Source organism: Pristiophorus japonicus, chromosome 15 (genome assembly GCF_044704955.1).
Source record: "Pristiophorus japonicus isolate sPriJap1 chromosome 15, sPriJap1.hap1, whole genome shotgun sequence".
NCBI lineage: Eukaryota > Metazoa > Chordata > Chondrichthyes > Pristiophoridae > Pristiophorus > Pristiophorus japonicus.
This window is the reverse complement of record NC_091991.1, coordinates 179,728,720-179,746,093: the sequence shown is the minus strand read 5'-3', so window position 1 is coordinate 179,746,093 and position 17,374 is coordinate 179,728,720. Positions and strand designations below refer to the sequence as shown.

Here is a 17,374-nt window from a genome sequence, read left to right as displayed (position 1 = left end):
CAAGTCAGGCAGCATCTGTAGAGAGAGAAACAGAATCATTGTTTCAGGTCGATGACCTTACATGAGGGAAATATCCAGGTTTTGGGGTTGTCTGCATTCGTATGTTTTTTTCATTTCACGGGGCCCAGCTCCCCGCTTTCCTCTCTGACCTCCTATTGCTCCACACTGCTGTGGGCAGGACTTCTTGTAAATTAAACTATTGTGAACTATTGTGAACTATTGTAAACTATTATCACCCTTCTATTCCTTCAAACACCAGCAGTTAGGAATCAGGAGCGGATCTGGGAAGGGAGGAGAGTGATTGTAGAAATAGCGGCTGTGATTTTGCTGACCTCGTTGGCAGGTCCCGACCCTGCTGCTTGCTCCATCCAGCTGTCTGAAATGAATTTACCTTGATTGGGCTTGTTAATCCCACCCATCTCATTTCCCAGCTAATTAGAGGAAACGGGACTGATGACGGTTTCCTTAAAGGGCCCAAGTCCAAATTTATTTTGACATTTGTGCTGTCAGTGTTCTACAGCATTGAGGTGCTGCAAACACTGACAATCGCTGCACAGAGATGCTTGGCCGCACCCTGGCTCTTCCATGACTCCCTCCATATGCTTATGGACTGAGTCACTGCATGCAGGGAGGTCCTCTTCCCTTCCCATGGGCGGAAGAGACCTCCCCAGGAGATCAACACAGCCTGGTTGCACATTTCAGAGGAAGGCACAAGCAGAGATATGGTCAGGAGGACCTGGGTGCAGTGCCACAAACATTTCAATGATCTCAGTAGTTTATCAAGTGAAGTAAATCTGTCCATGGTGAGGCCATCCCTAGCCTTCCATGGAGCAGTGTGCTCGGATGCTGAAGGCCTGTGTCCTGTGTAGTACTAGTTGATTGCAGAGAAGGTTGGTGGTGCTTTGGTGCTGCTGGTGTTGAGGCTGATCGTGGTAGGATTCTGAGAACCAAGGTAAGAGAATATAAAGTGCACCCACACTGATAGAATAGATGGCAGGTGAAGTTGAGATCTTCTTTCGTATGGTTATAGCAAAGCAAATGAAATGTCAGTATCTAACTTGGATTTCCAAGCCAAAGCTTCTAGTGTAACAGCGTGGATATCTTGTAGGATGTCTGCAAATTTCCTCTGAGAGCAGTGCTCAATGATGTGCTCCAGGGTCTGATAGGAGCCCCACAGTCACATGATGGGGATGCTTTAATCTTGTTGGTTGTCCACTGTTTGCGAGGAAGGTTTGATCCTTCAGGTTGTACTGTGAGGTCCTCTATAAGGAATCCATTCCATATGTCACAGTTCTTCCAAGCATTTCGCCATAGGTCATCAAGGCTGAGGGGAGATCACTGAAGGGCTTTGGCGATGGTCCAAAATAGCCTTCTAGATTTGAGACCTTGGTGGTAGGTTGTTCAAGTCGGCCTGGATCGGCATGTCTTTGCTGGTGTAGTGATTGTATTCTCTGGAGACTGCATATTCGCGGTGTAGGTGTGGTGGTGCGATGTTTGCAAGCACGGGCAGCCAAGATGTTGGTGTCGATAAAAGCGTACCGATGATATCAAAAAAAGGGCAAATCAAAAAAAGCCTGAAATCATGGGACAGTTAGAGGAGCAGTTTGGAGCGTGAGACTGGAGCTGTAGGCAAATCAAAAAATGCTAGCCACCGCAGCAGCAGAATCAATAATCCGGAGGTCAGGACCGGCGAGGTTCGGAGGTCGGGAGCGGAGAGGAGAGGAGAGGATGGACGAGGCACGGAAGAGCAGAGAGGTCAAAGATCAGAAGTGGATCAGCGTGGACAAGACCAAGGGAAGGTGTAGCATGGGCCAATAGTGATGTCGTGAGGTCATGAGGCTCACATTGCGTATTATGAATTCCATGGAGAGAGAGGTCCTGTGGGAAGGAGGACAGTAGGAGTATGTTTGAGTTTGTGTGTATGTATTGGCACATGTAGCGGAGCCTGGTCTCCAGTTGTCTTGGATCCCTTTGCCACTGGACCAAGACCTTGCTTCGTGAAACCCGTGTGGTGTCTGGTGTGCAACGGCCACCCCACATTAAAAGAATTCATACACAGGCATCTTCCACCGTTTTCGTGTGGAAGCAAGTCATCCTTGACCCCGAGGGCTGCCTATGATGATGATGATGACCAGTAATAATTCTCATAGTAGAATTCAGCTGGACATCAACGGACTTTACATGCGGACTTGATAGCCATGCCGGAGAGCAGTACTCTGTTGTAGAGTGCTGCTGTACGGAGGGTTTGAACGTCTGCTCTCAATGTGGATCCAGCGAGTTTCTGGATCAAATTGACACTACCCTTTAGTTTCTTCCCAAGGTTCTGGAGATGTTGTCTATATGACAGGGTATGATCAAGCATTACTCTTAAATAGGAGGGTTTTTTTGGCATGGTTTACCTTTGCACCACAAAAGGAGACTTTCATAGCTTGGTTTGCTTGATGGGTGTTGAGGGGGAATGTTGAGGTGATGGTCTTTTGCGGCTTGGCCAAAGTTGCCATCGGTGGAAGTAGGTCTCCATCCTCTGTAAATCACTGGTCAGGGTCTCTTCGGTGATGAACAGATTCATGTTTTGCATGGCCAAGGCAATGTCATCAGCATATACGAACTTGCGGGACTCGGTTTCGGGCCGGTCACTGGTGTAAACATTGAATAATATGGATGCCAGGACAGAACCCTGTGGGGAGTCCCTTGTTCAATGTCCTATATCTGCTCTTCAGAGTGCCAAAGTACACACGGAAGCGTCAGTCGTTAAGCATGGAATTGAGAAGATGGATCGTTGTTCTGCAGGGTAAAATGGTGGAGAGCTGGAAAAGCAGTCCATGCTTCCATTCTGTGTCATGCTGCTGAGTGCTACGGCAGTCTTGAGCTGGCGCTGGAAGCCTGCTTCAATATTCGTTGTTAAAGTTACCACTTGGTCGCAGCAGTTATGGCCGCTCCGGATCCCACTTGCTCCTTCGGAATTGTTGGCTATAACAAGTGCAAAGTAAGGTGATTGGGTGGTAGCTGGAGGCTTCACAAGCATTCTTCCCCTGCTTCAAGAGAGCAATTATTTTAGTACCTCAGAGAAGAAGGAGGTCAACCATCTCTTTGCTTTGGGTCCCCATGCTTTTAAGAATTCTGGGTAAATACCATCTGGGCCAACAGGTTTTCCAGATTTGGTTGTCGACAAGGCTATGTTTAGCTCATCCAAGGTGAATGGATCAGGCATAGTTGATGATCTTGGTGCCGTCAAGTTTGTCGAAAGCTGCTGCTTCACCTGGCGTCGAAATTCTTTGTCCACCGGAGCCTTTGATATTTGTATCAAGTCGGATGCAGTGGCGTGGAATGGGTGGGAAAAGTATCAGCATGAATTGAGGGAGGACATTGAACATGTCTTCATGAACTGAGGGAAAAGAATGCCAGTGTGAACTAAGCAGAGGGGAAGAAAAGTGTCACCTTTTGTGAACATTTGTGAAATGTTTGTGCATTGCTCTGCTAGTATCTAAACTACACCATTTCTTTAAACTCTCTACTCCTTTGTGAACCATCTCTCTTAATGACCTAGTCCACTGTAACAAATGCTTTAGTCCCTCGTGATTAGAAAAGTTTTAAATATTATTCATCCCATTGTAATATTTTCAGACTCCATTTCTACTAAATTGAACAAAAATATTTGCCTCTCCTCTCTTTGCTTAGGATTATAATTTCTGTTGAGGTATTCTTCAAAATTAGTTTGAATTTGAGTCAGTTAAATATTTGGCTATGTTAGATTATAACTACAAAGGTGATTTTCTAATTAAGTAGGTGTTACTTTAGCTTGTACTTCTATTAATTGTCTTACTTTAGAAATTACATTTCACTTGACCAACCTTTGTGAGTGCTGCTCCAATCATTCCACCACATAGCTGTGCAGTCCAGTAGGGAATAAGTAGAATAATATTAAGTCCACCAATTAAATATGCTCCGAAGGACACTGCTGGATTAAAATGGCCACCACTGAAAAAAATGGAAAGATGTCATTGTCAATGTAATCATTTGAAAAATTACAAAACTGATAAGATGTCTGTACATGATACCCAAATAATAATTCCAATTCTATTCCATTTAACTTCCTAACCTCGTGGTATTAAAACATTAAATGCATAGTTAGGGAGGTGCAGATGCATTTGTTGCTTTGCTGGTGTCTGGTACAGTAGCACTAGTTGTAAGACTGCTTTCTCCTGTGGCATGATGTGATTGTGCTCTGGAGTATGGATGGTCTTGGTTAATTAAAGCACAAGAACATAAGAAAGTCAGCATTGAGAAGACAGTCCTATTGAATCAAATTGCTATAGTACTGTAACTCTCCCATCGTGGTATCCAACAATATCTTGAGGAACCCTAATGTTTTTCCATCTACCATTGCCAGATGTTTTCATACATTCTGTTTGTTGTATGATTATGGCTTATACTTTTTCAACCAATGTGTAATACTTTCCTTTTATCACTGTTAATGTGCATCTGCCTTGTGTCTGCTCATTTCCATAATTGATCTAAATTCTTCTGCAAACCTTTAGCTATATCCTTTATCTCTACTGCTCTCATTTAAGTTTCTTCAGTAAATTTGAAAAATATACAATTCTTTTCTAGTAGACTTTTACATATTATAAACCACAAGGATGGGTGGGATTATGATTAAAGCACTGACCCTTGCACAGTCTGCTCAACATGTTGGAGCTGGCTCGAGGGGCCAAGTGGCCTACACCTGCTCCTATTTCTTATGTTATGTTCTTATGTCCTACTCTCAGACCTCTCACAACACTTTCCCATTTTTATTCTTGTACAGTCCATGTTCTATCCTATATTTATATTGCTTTAAGTTTAATCAGAAGCTTTTCACATGAAACTTTTATCAAAATCTTTCTGAAAATGTCATCAAATAATTTTGCTATTGGAATAAGAATTGCTGGGGTCCAGATGAGTAGCAACAAAATGGTTTGTGAAGCATTCTTTTGTTGCGTATTTCTAATAAAATCCTTAGCACCTACTTTGAGAACATGGTTATAATTTCACGAGAAATACAGAAGATCTTCAACACAATTATGATACCGTTATATACAGATGAACTCTTATCCCCATCATGTTAAAATATAAGTGCCTTTCAATAGTTTGGGAGAGGGATCCTGGGGAACATGAGTGGCACCTTGTAATAGTTAAGACTTCACTTTTCACCAATACTAGGCACTGTTTCCCCTGAGTGAATGATCCTTTAACAGAGGAACTCTTCCATTTACCTGGCCCGGCAGTAAAATAAGAGAAACTTCCCTCCAAAATGACATACATTGGGTAGTAGCCTCAAACCTCAATAAGATCCTCCAACTTATTCGGACATTTAAGACTAAAGCACAGCAATAATTAATGGATTGCAAATGGGAGAGTAGGTCAGTAACCTGCTGAAAAATAATAATGGGGAATATACATAAGAACATAAGAAATAGAAGCAGGAGTAGGCCATACGGCCCCTTGAGCCTGCTCAGCCATTCAATAAGATCATGGCTGATCTGATCATGGACTCAGCTCCACTTCCCCATCTGCTCCCCATAACCCCTTATCATTTAAGAAACTGTCTATTTCTGTCTTAAATTTATTCAATGTCCCAGCTTCCACAGCTCTCTGAGGCAGCGAATTCTACAGATTTACAACCCTCTGAGTGAAGAAATTTCTCCTCATCTCTGTTTTAAATGGGCGACCCCTTATTCTAAGATCATGCCCTCTGATACGTCCTTACTATACAGTATAAATGCACACGAGGCCCATGCTTGAGAGAAGGTCAGTCTGTGACCTGTCCTTTAGTCCATAGCACTCAAGTGAAGAATGTGGGTGGAGTTTCCCCTTTTATACCTGAAGGTCCAGGTTAGGAGTGTCTCCCACCTAGTGGTCATTGTTCTCAGTGTACAACTTAGGTCAGATTATACATGGGTTACAATGCTGGTTGAATACATGACATCACTTCCCCCCAAAGTCTTATTGGGATCACAGGTTGAGTCTCACTGGTGGTTTATACTCTCTTGTAGAGCGCCTGAGTTGGGGCTCCGGTTGTTGGGCGCTGGCCTGAGTGTCTGTTGTTTGCAGTGCCTCAGGCCTATCCAGACTGCCCACATTGATTGGGCTCTCCTCCCTTTGGTTCCGGTGTTCAGTCACCTGTGGTGGAGTAAACTCTACATCGTGTCCTTCCTCTGCTTCTTCTATGGGGTTGCTGAACCTCCTTTTTGTTTGATCCACATGTTTGCGGCAGATTTATCCATTGGTAAGTTTAACTACCAGAATCCTATTAGTGCCTGCGAGCCATTTGGGCCCTGCAGCATAGTTGAGGACAAAAACAGGATCATTTACATCAATAGATCGCCCCCTCGCATTCCTGTCATGGTAGTCATATTGTGGCTGGCGCCTGCTCTCGACAATTTATTTCATGGTTGGGTGTATAAGGGATAGCCGGGTTTTGAGCGTACTTTTCATTAGCAGCTCTGCGGGTGGAACCCCTATGAGCGAGTGTGGTCAGGATCTATAGGCCAACAGGAGGCATGATAAGTGGGTTTGTAGGGAACCCCCTTGGATTCTGAGTATTCCCTGTTTGATTATCTGCACTGGTCGTTCTGCCTGGCCGTTTGAGGCCGGCTTGAACAATGCCGTTCTGACATGGTTAATTCCATTGCCTGCCATAAAGTCCTGGAATTCAGTGCTTGTGAAGCACGGGCCATTGTCGCTGACCAAGACGTCCGGTAGACCGTGGGTGGCGAACATTGCCCGTAGACTTCCTACCGTGGCAGAGGCTGTGCTTGAATTTAAAATGACACACTCGATCCATTTGGAGTAGGCGTCTACTACAACCAAAAACATTTTTCCCATGAAAGGACCTGCGTAGTCCACATGGATGTGTGACCAAGGCTTGGCGGGCCATGGCCAGGGGCTAAGGGGGGCTTCCCTGGGCGCATTGCCCAGCTGGGCACACGTGTTGCACTTGCGAACACAAAGTTCCAGATCTGCGTCTATCCCTGGCCACCAAACGTGTGACCTGGCAATTGCCTTCATCATGACAATGCCCGGGTGCTCATTGTGGAGTTCTCTGATGAACACCTCTCTGCCCATCTGGGACATGACTACACGGTTTCCCCACAGTAGGCAATCGGCCTGAATCGAGAGTTCATCCTTGCACCTGTGAAATGGTTTAAATTCCTCAGGGCATGCCCTGTACATGGCTGCCCAGTCCCCATTCAGGACACATTTCTTGACTAGAGACAATAGTAGGTCTCTATTAGTCCAGACTTTAATCTGACGGGCTGTCACGGGTGAGCCTTCGCTTCCGAAAGCTTCAACAGCCATGACCATCTCAGCAGCATGCTCGGTAGCCCCTTCAGTGGTGGCTAGTGGGAGCCTGCTGAGTGCATCGGCGCAGTTTTCGGTGCCCGGTCTGTGCCGAATTGTAGTCATAGGCGGCTAACGTGAGTGCCCACCTCTGTATGCGAGTCGATGCGTTTGCATTTATGGCCTTGTTGTCGGCCAAAAGAGATGTTAGGGGGTTTGTGATCTGTCTCCAGCTCAAATTTCCTGCCAAACACGTACTGGTGCATTTTCTTTACGGCATATACACATGCGAGCGCCTCCTTTTCTACCATCCCGTAACCCCTTTCTGCCTGAGACAGACTTCTGGAGGCATAAGCTACCGGCTGTAACTGACCCTTGACATTGACATGCTGCAACACACACCCGACACCATAGGACGACGCATCGCACGTTAACACAAGTTTCTTACATGGGTCAAATTGCGTTAACAGATTGTTGGAACATAACAAATTGTGTGCTCTATTAAAAGCTCTTTCTTGGCTGTCCCCCCAGACCCATTCGTGACCTTTGCGTAGGAGCATGTGTAGCGGCTCTAGCAGCATGCTCAATTTGGGAAGAAAGTTACCAAAATAGTTCAGGAGCCCCAGGAATGAACACAGCTCCGTCGTGTTACAGGGTCTGGGTGCTCTCTGGATCGCTTCCGTCTTGGACACAGTAGGGCTGATCCCGTCTGCTGCTACCCTCATCCCCAGAAATTCTACCTCTGGAGCTAGGAAGACGCACTTCGCCTTTTTCAGTCACAGCCCTACCCGGTCCAGTCTGCGTAGCACCTCCTCCAGGTTGTGGAGGTGTTCTTCAGTTTAGTAACCCGTGATGAGGATGTCGTCCTGAAAAACCACCGTCCCTGGAATCGACTTGAGGAGGCGTTCCATATTTCGTTGGAAGATCGCGGCAGCCGAGCGAATCCCGAACGGACATCTGTTGTACTCAAACAACCCATTGAGTGCCGTGATAGTGGTCAGCTTCTTCGACTCACTCGCCAGCTCCTGGGTCATGTAAGCTGAGGTCAGGTCCAATTTTGAAAAAAGTTTGCCACCGGATAGCGTCGCAAAGAGGTCCTCCGCTCTCAGTAGCGGGTACTGGTCTTGGAGTGACACCCGATTGATGGTGGCCTTGTAATCGCCACATATCCTGACCGACCCATCCGCCTTGAGCACCAGCACAATCGGGCTTGCCCAGTCACTGAATTCGACTGGCGAGATGATGCCTTCCCTCAGCAGGCGGTCCAATTCGCCTTCTATCTTTTCCCGCATCACATATGGCACTGCTCTGGCCTTGTGGTGTCTGGCCTGGCGTCCGGGTTTATGTGAATCACTACCTTGGCCCCCGTGAAAGTGCCAATGCCGGGTTGAAATAATGAGTCAAATTTGTCCAGGATCTGTGAGCATGATACTCACTCCACAGAGGAAATTGCATTGACATCGCCCCATTTCCAGTTCATGACAGCAAGTCAACTCCTCCCCAGTAGTGCGGGACTGTCCCCCGGGACAACCCAGAGTGGCAACCTGTTCTCCGAATCTTTGTGGGTCACGACTACCGTGGCGCTGCCTAGTACCGGAATGATCTCCTTTGTCTATGTCCGTAGCTGTGCGTCAATTGGCAATAATTTTGGCCTCCTGGCCTTGGACGCCCACAACCTTTTGAACTGTTTGATACCCATCAGGGACTGGCTGGCCCCCGTGTCTAGCTCATTGATACTGGGATGCCATTGAGGAGCACTTTCATCATTATCGGTGGCGTCCTGGTGTATGAACTGTATACATGCTCCACATGAACTCGCTGAACTTCAGCTTCCAGCGATTTCCCCCAGCGTTTATTTCTGCAATTTCTGCAGGTATTTTGCTCATCTCTGCAAACTCCGGCTGAGTGTGTGCCTCCACGCCTTCAACATGAGCTGCTGTTTGAAACAAAAGGTCCCTTGCCAGTCGATCGTCCCTGACTGCCCCTGTTATTGTCCGTGAGTGTGCCATTAACAGGTGTTGATGGCCCCATTACTGGCCGCATTGTCCCTTGCAATGGCGTGAATCACCGTTCAGCTTGCCATTGTCTCTGTCGAACTCCCCCTCTGGGTTCGACTACATGTTGGTGCATGCCTGACTGCCCTTGTCTGCCTGGAGAACTGTGTGTTGCTTTAACAATGTTGAATCTCTGTCCCAACCATTCCTTAACACAGTACCTCTCGTCTGTTCTGCTCGTGGTCATGCTCGCGTGGTTTAAATCCCAGTTTCTCGTCGCCATTGATACGTCCTTACTATACAGTATAAATGCACACGAGGCCCATGCTTGAGAGAAGGTCAGTCTGTGACCTGTCCTTTATTCCATAGCACTCAAGTGAAGAAGGTGGGTGGAGCTTCGCCTTTTATACCTGAAGATCCAGGTTAGGAGTGTCTCCCACCTAGTGGTCATTGTTCTCACAGTGTACAACTTTGGTCAGATTATACATGGGTTACAATGCTGGTTGAATACATGACACCCTCTAGTTCTAGTCTCCCCCATCAGTGGGAACATCCTCTCTGCATCCACCTTGTCAAGCCCCCTCATAATCTTAGTCGTTTCAATAAGATCACCTCTCATTCTTCTGAATTCCAATGAGCAGAGGCCCAACCTACTCAACCTTTCCTCATAAGTCAACCCCCTCATCCCCGGAATCAACCGAGTGAACCTTCTCTGAACTGCTTCCAAAGCAAGTATATCCTTTCGTAAATATGGAAACCAAAACTGCACGCAGTATTCCAGGTATGGCCTCACTAATACCTTATATAGCTGTAGTAAGACTTCCCTGCTTTTATACTCCATCCTCTTTGCAATAAAGACCAAGATACTATTGGCCTTCCTGATCACTTGCTGTACCTGCATACTATCCTTTTGTGTTTCATGCACAAGTACCCCCAGGTCCCGATGTACTGCGGCACTTTGCAATCTTTCTCCATTTAAATAATAACTTGCTCTTGTATTTGTTTTGCCAAAATGCATGACCTCACACTTTCCAACATTATACTCCATCTGCCAAATTTTTGCCCACTCACTTAGCCTGTCTATGTTCTTTTGCAGATTTTTGTGTCCTCCTCACACATTGCTTTTCCTCCATACAGTGCCACTATGATTGTCTAACCAGAGTTTATAACATTTATAAAATCACACCCGAAACCTCTGCAAAGTATGAAACCAAAGAAGTAAATGGCCATTTGGGGAACGCGCCCTTTAATTTCCTTTCCTTGCAACAGGTACGACATTTAAATAGAGTCCTACCGAAGGAAGCAAATTGAATTTTAACATAGTTTTGGAATAATGTTGTTTGTTAAATTTTAAACTGCTTTCCTCAATTAAAAGCGCTATATCAATGTGAGTTGTTTTAACATTGAAAATACCCCCGCTTCTTTCTATATAAATGAATCGTTTATGTGCCGATTTTTAACCTAATTACTGAATTCGAATCAGTAAAGGCATTATTTCTTTTGGTGGTAATTTAGTAATCATCAAAACTGCAAACTTACCTAATATTCCCGAGGATGGCAATGATGAGCCCCAGCGCCAAACCTTGAGCCAAGGCTGGCTGAAGACGTCCAGTTCCCTCCACGTTTTCCACCACCGATAAACAGCCGAAGAAGATAAAGAGTGCTGACCCCAGCAGCTCGACCACGCAGGGCTGGATGTACCGCTCGTACAGTGTGCATTTCGAGAGCATTTCAGAGGGTTCGGTGCCTGGATTGTCCGCACCTTCCTTCACTGACATGCTGCTGAATCCCAGTTCGTCCTCCGATATTGTGAAAAGAACTGTACAGCAAACACAGATAGAGTAATCGGCTATTCGAGTTTCGTGTGAGTAATTAACTATGCACTTACGAAATTAATCCCTCCTTGCAATAAGCATTCTCCATAGTAACAGTGCTGCTATAAAAGCAGAATATACTCCGAGCACGACAGAGATTGAAGCCTCAGTAACCCTGTGTGTTCATTGATTTCACTCGATCGCAAGTAAAATCAATTGCAAAATACAGCATAATTTTTTTTTTTAAGTGTTTTTATTTCTACCCACCAGCCTCCCTATTTTCATAATCACATTTATGGTGTGTCTATCATATTTTCTTTCCAATAGATTATAAATTATCTGCCCGTTTGCTCCATTGCACGGAATAAAGCTTTAATTTAATTTCACATATCCCAGTTACTATCACACTGAAGGAAAGATGACATGATGGAGAATGCAATATTTTTCTCACACATGACCCAAAATCTATACTATCAAAGAAAGGATTTCAGTAGAGATTTTTAAGAGTGTTTGTTATCTACAATCAAAAATATATTGTCTGTAACTTGCTACGCAGCTGCTTAAACGTTTCCCCGAAGGTTAAACAGTGGAAACTAATCCTTATCAGCATTACTTATATTGAACTTTAATACTTTAGCTGAGAAAAGTGCTGAATCTTCTATTGATGCATATAATCAAAATTCTACGAACCCACCTTATTTTATTCTTTTTCGATAGAATCTGTCTTCTCCCCCTCCCCAACCTTTGGTGTATTTTGGCACATTTCACCCCTCCCCTCTCTATTTGTGCCGGTATCTTTCAACCTACACCCCTCAGTTCATTCTGACACTATCCACCCCTCCCCCTCAGTTTATGTAGTTACCTTTCACTCCCGTCCCACACTCTGGGCCCAAGTTTCCACATGATTTGCGCCTGATTTTTAGGAGCAACTGGTGGAGAATGGACTATCTTAGAAATCGCAATTCTCCACATTTTTTTTTCTGCAGTTCTAGTCAGGTAGAACAGTTCTACTTTGGAACAGAATTTTTTCTTCAAAAGGGGGCGTGTCCGGCCACTGACACCTGATTTGAAAGTTTCCACAGTGAAAACGTACTCCAAACTAACTTAGAATGGAGCAAGTGAAGATTTTTGTAGAACTGAAAAAACCTGTTCTACACATTAAAAAATCAGGCGCAGGTTACAAATTAGGCGTCCAGAACGAGGTGGGTGGGAGGGGGGGGGGAAGGGAAGTCATTAAATTCTACAATAAATCCTTAGTTATACTTATACAAATATTATACAAATAAATCCAACCTGAATAAACATTTATAAGCAAAGAAAAGATTAAATAAACCATGTTCCTACCTGTGTGAAAGTCCTTCAGGCAGGCCTTTAGGAAGCGGTTTGCCGTTGGGACCGAAGGCTGAAGGCGGGCAGGGCCCGTCCCCAGCACTAGAGGTAGGTGGCGTTGTGTCGGGTCGGGGAGAGAGGTTCGGTTCGGGTCGGCGGGGGAGGGAGGGAGGGAGAGGGAGGGAGGGAGGGAGGGAGAGAGAGAGGGAGAGGGAGGGAGAGAGAGGGGGAGGGAGGGAGAGAGAGGGGGGAGGGAGGTCAGGTCGGGGAGGGGGAGGTCAGGTTGGATCCAGTCCGGGGGCGAGAGTAGAGTCTGGTCGAGTTGGGTGGGAGCGGGAGTGGCAGCGGCAGACGCAGACGGGTCGAGTCGGGTCCGGTCCGGTCGGGGGGGGCGGAAGCAGGAGCGGCGGGGAAGTAGGCGGAGCCGCAACAGGCGGGTCGAGTCGGGTCCGGTCGGGGTGGGGAAGCAGGAGCGGCAGCTCGTCTTCTCTGAGGAGCAGTTCCTTCAGCTGCTCAGGGTGGGGATGCACTGGAGGACGGGCAGGGTGCTTGATCTTGGAGCTGGAGACGTAGAGGTTACTAAAACCATCAGCCCCCATTTTGACGAGGTCTATGTGACTGAAGTGTCTCCCACCATGAAGTGGCAACTTAAAAAGAAACAGTAGAGTTCTAGGTCGGGTCGGGTCGGGTCCGGTCCGGGGGCAGGGGGGTGGAAAGCAGGAGCTGGAGTCGGCAGGAAGCAGGAGCTGGCCGTGGGAGGAGCCTTATTCACGCAGCCCCAGTGAGGCCATTCGGCCAGGGCTAGGGGCTGCGTGCTTCGGGCCCCTCCCACACAGTTTCGGGCGCCTGGAGCTACTGCACTTGCGTGCCCACTGTAGCGCGCATGTGCAGAGCTCCCGGCACTGTTTTCGGTGCAGGGTCCTAACTCCGCCCCCTACAGCTCCTGCTGCGCTGCGTCGAGGGCCAGAGGACCTGCAGGGAGGTGGAGAATACGGAGGGTTTTTTTAGGCGCACTTTGTGGCGCAAAAAACGGGCGCCCAGCTCGGAGGGGCGCCCGTTATTTATCGTGTGGAAACTTGGGCCCTCTGTTTCTATAGTCACTCTCCTCTCCCAGATCCACTCCTGCGTATAAGGTGGCCAAGGTTAGTGGCAAACGAGAAGATTCGGAAAATTTTAAACGACAACAAAGAATGACTAAGAAAGCAATAAAGAAAGGAAAGACAGATTACGAAAGTAAACTTGCGCAAAACATAAAAACAGATAGTAAAAGCTTTTACCGATATATAAAACGGAAGAGAGTGACTAAAGTAAATGTTGGTCCCTTAGAAGATGAGAAGGGGGATTTAATAATGGGAAATGTGGAAATGGCTGCGATTTTAAACAATTATTTTGCTCCGGTTTTCACAGTGGAAGACACAAAAACCATGCCAAAAATTGCTGGTCACGGGAATGTGGGAAGGGAGGACCTTGAGACAATCACTATCACTAGGGGGGTAGTGCTGGACAGGCTAATGGGACTCAAGGTAGACAAGTCCCCTGGTCCTGATGAAATGCATCCCAGGGTATTAAAAGAGATGGCGGAAGTTATAGCAGATGCATTCGTTATAATCTACCAAAATTCTCTGGACTTTGGGGAGGTACCATCAGATTGGAAAGCAGCTAATGTAACGCCTCTGTTTTTAAAAAAAGGGGGCAGGTAACTATAGGCCGGTTAGTTTAACATCTGTAGTGGGGAAAATGCTTGAAGCTATCATTAAGGAAGAAATAGTAGGACATCTAGATAGGAATAGTGCAATCAAGCCGACGCAACATGGATTCATGAAGGGGAAATCATGTTTAACTAATTTACTGGAATTCTTTGAGGATATAACGAGCATGGTGGATAGAGGTGAACTGATGGATGTGGTGTATTTAGATTTCCAAAAGGCATTCGATAAGGTGCCACACAAAAGGTTACTGCAGAAGATAGAGGTTCGTGGAGTCAGAGGAAATGTATTAGCATGGATCGAGAATTGGTTGGCTAACAGAAAGCAGAGAGTCGGGATAAATGGGTCCTTTTCGGGTTGGAAATCGGTGGTTAGTGGTGTGCCAAGGGATCGGTGCTGGGACCGCAACTGTTTACAATATACATAGATGACCTGGAAGAGGGGACACAGTGTAGTGTAACAAAATTTGCAGATGACACAAAGATTAGTGGGAAAACGGGTTGTGTAGAGGACACAGAGAGGCTGCAAAGAGATTTAGATAGATTAAGCGAATGGGCTAAGGTTTGGCAGATGGAATACAATGTTGGAAAATGTGAGGTCATCCACCTTGGAAAAAAAAAGTAAAAGGGAATATTATTTGAATGGGGAGAATTTACAACATGCTGTGGTGCAGAGGGACCTGGGGGTCCTTGTGCATGAATCCCAAAAAGTTAGTTTGCAGGTGCAGCAGGTAATCGGGAAGGCGAATGGAATGTTGGCCTTCATTGCGAGAGGGATGGAGTACAAAAGCAGGGAGGTCCTGCTGCAACTGTATAAGGTATTGGTGAGGCCGCACCTGGAGTACTGCGTGCAGTTTTGGTCACCTTACTTAAGGAAGGATATACTAGCCTTGGAGGGGGTACAGAGATGATTCACTCGGCTGATTCCGGAGATGAGGGGGTTAACTTATGATGATAGATTGAGTAGACTGGGTCTTTACTCGTTGGAGTTCAGAAGGATGAGGGGTGATCTTATAGAAACATTTAAAATAATGAAAGGGACAGACAAGATAGAGGCAGAGAGGTTGTTTCCACTGGTCGGGGAGACTAGAACTAGGGGGCACAGCCTCAAAATACGGGTGAGACCATTTAAAACTGAGTTGAGAAGGAATTTCTTCTCCCAGAGGGTTGTGAATCTGTGGAATTCTCTGCCCAAGGAAGCAGTTGAGGCTAGCTCATTGAATGTATTCAAATCACAGATATAGATTTTTAACCAATAAGAGAATTAAGGGTTATGGGGAACGGGCGGGTAAGTGGAGCTGAGTCCACGGCCAGATCAGCCATGATCTTTTTGAATGGTGGAGCAGGCTCGAGGGGCTAGATGGCCTACTCCAATTCCTAATTCTTATGTTCTTATGTACGTTCCTACCTGATGGTGTTCGAAGTGATGGAAGGGTGGTGTGGTTGGGAATTTTCATGATCGTTTAAGGGACAAGAAGTTCTGCCCACAGCAGCGTGGAGCAACAGGAGGCCAGAGTGAAAAGCGGGCCATGGTGTTCATTTCAGCAGCCCCTTGAAATGTAAAAAAAACATACACAAATGCAGACAACCCAAACAGGATATTTCCCTGTTCTACAGGATCAGAGAGAAACATTTCCATGCCTCAAACTGGTCTCAAAAGGGGGCTAGATATTAATTTCATTAGAGCCGCCTCTTAGTGCCCGAGCAGGACGCTAACAGGGTGCTAATGCCTTATGGACCAGGCGCAGCAATTTTAGCGCCAGCCGTGAACTTCAGTATGGTTTTAGAGATGGCGCAAACTTAGCGCCTGGCCCTGTAGCGCCACTGAAACTGTGATGTCAATGAATGTGCAATGCCCCGTTAGCGCCCGGAAGCAAAATTCAGTTCGTTCGCCAGACTTACTGCCTGGCGCTAATCACGCCACAAAAAGCTGGTGTTCAGAACGCAATCTTCTCCCGGGGCGCTACTCCATGGGATCTGCAGGATTCATATGCATTGATAGATCTGCGCCGGAACTTGGTTATCGCTCTGAAGTTACCGCCCCGCTATCGCCCTTAGAGAAGTGTGCACTGCTGCTTTTAGCACGCCACTTTCCACTTGGGGCACTAAAACTGAATATCGCGATCGCCGGCGCTAATTATCGGCAGGTGCTAAACTTACTGACCAAGCGATGTGAACGTCTCAAAAGGTCGATAATTTTTCCCCACAAACACTTTATAACCCACTTTATCTCTCATAACTTTCAATAGCTTTTTAACGCTAAAGATAAAAATGGTTAATAAAAGGGCAGACTTCCTGGAATGTATAGGTAAAGAGTTTGGGTCCAAGAAGTATTTCAAATCATTGGAACAAAACGAAGATGGAATTTAAGGGGTTCTTCAACCATCCATGTGACTGGGATAAATACTGAACATAAATTTTAGTAAATATTCATAAGAATTCAAGATATTCTCGAATAGGAAAATATCATTGGGACTATGTTGCCTGTTGCAATATCATTCATGCAATTTAGCCTTTCTTTTGAAATGTTTATTCACACACGTTATTAAAGTCGTGTTACATCAGCTCTGGTGTTTTTCAGAGGAAACAGATTACCAGCAGAGGTGGTGGAACAGAAAACCAAAGCAGAGTTTTAAAAATAATGGATGCATTCCTGTTAGGAAAGAACATAAGAACATAAAAAATAGGAGCAGGCATAGGCCATTCGGCCCCTCGAGCCTGCTCCACCATTCAATAAGATCATGACTGATCTTCCAACTCAACTCCACTTTCCTGCATTATCCCCATATCCCTTGATTCCCTTGATATCCAAAAATCTATTGATCTTTGTCTTGAATATACTCAATGACTGAGCATCTATAGGCCTCTGGGGAAGAGAATTCCAAAAATTCACTACTCCCTGAGTGAAGACATTTCTCCTGATCTCAAATCCTCTTGTAATAAAGGCCAACATACCATTTGCTTTCTTAATTGCTTGCTGTACCTGCATGTTAACTTTCAGTGATTCGTGTACAAGGACACCCAGGTCCCTCTGAACACCAACATTTCCCACTCTTACAATTTAAAAAAAAAACTCTGCTTTTCTATTTTTCTTACCAAAGTGGATAACTTCACATTCTCCACATTATATTGCATTTGCCATGTTCTTGCCCACTCACTTAGCTTGTCTATATCTCCTTGAAGCCTCTTTGCATTTTCCTCACAACTTC

General features: G+C 45.8%; 1 protein-coding gene across 1 annotated transcript in view; it reads right to left on the bottom strand.

The window, feature by feature from the left end:
* Window positions 1-15,622, bottom strand: part of aqp8a.1 (aquaporin 8a, tandem duplicate 1) — a 29,407-nt gene extending 13,785 nt beyond the window's left edge. Inside the window, exons 1-3 of the mRNA XM_070856652.1 lie at window positions 15,574-15,622; window positions 10,857-11,136; window positions 3,852-3,978 (exon numbers count right to left, since the gene is read on the bottom strand). Coding sequence (XP_070712753.1) covers window positions 3,852-3,978; window positions 10,857-11,136; window positions 15,574-15,622 — 456 coding nt within the window. The remainder of the gene's footprint in view (window positions 1-3,851; window positions 3,979-10,856; window positions 11,137-15,573) is intronic.
* Window positions 15,623-17,374: the final 1,752 nt, after the last annotated feature.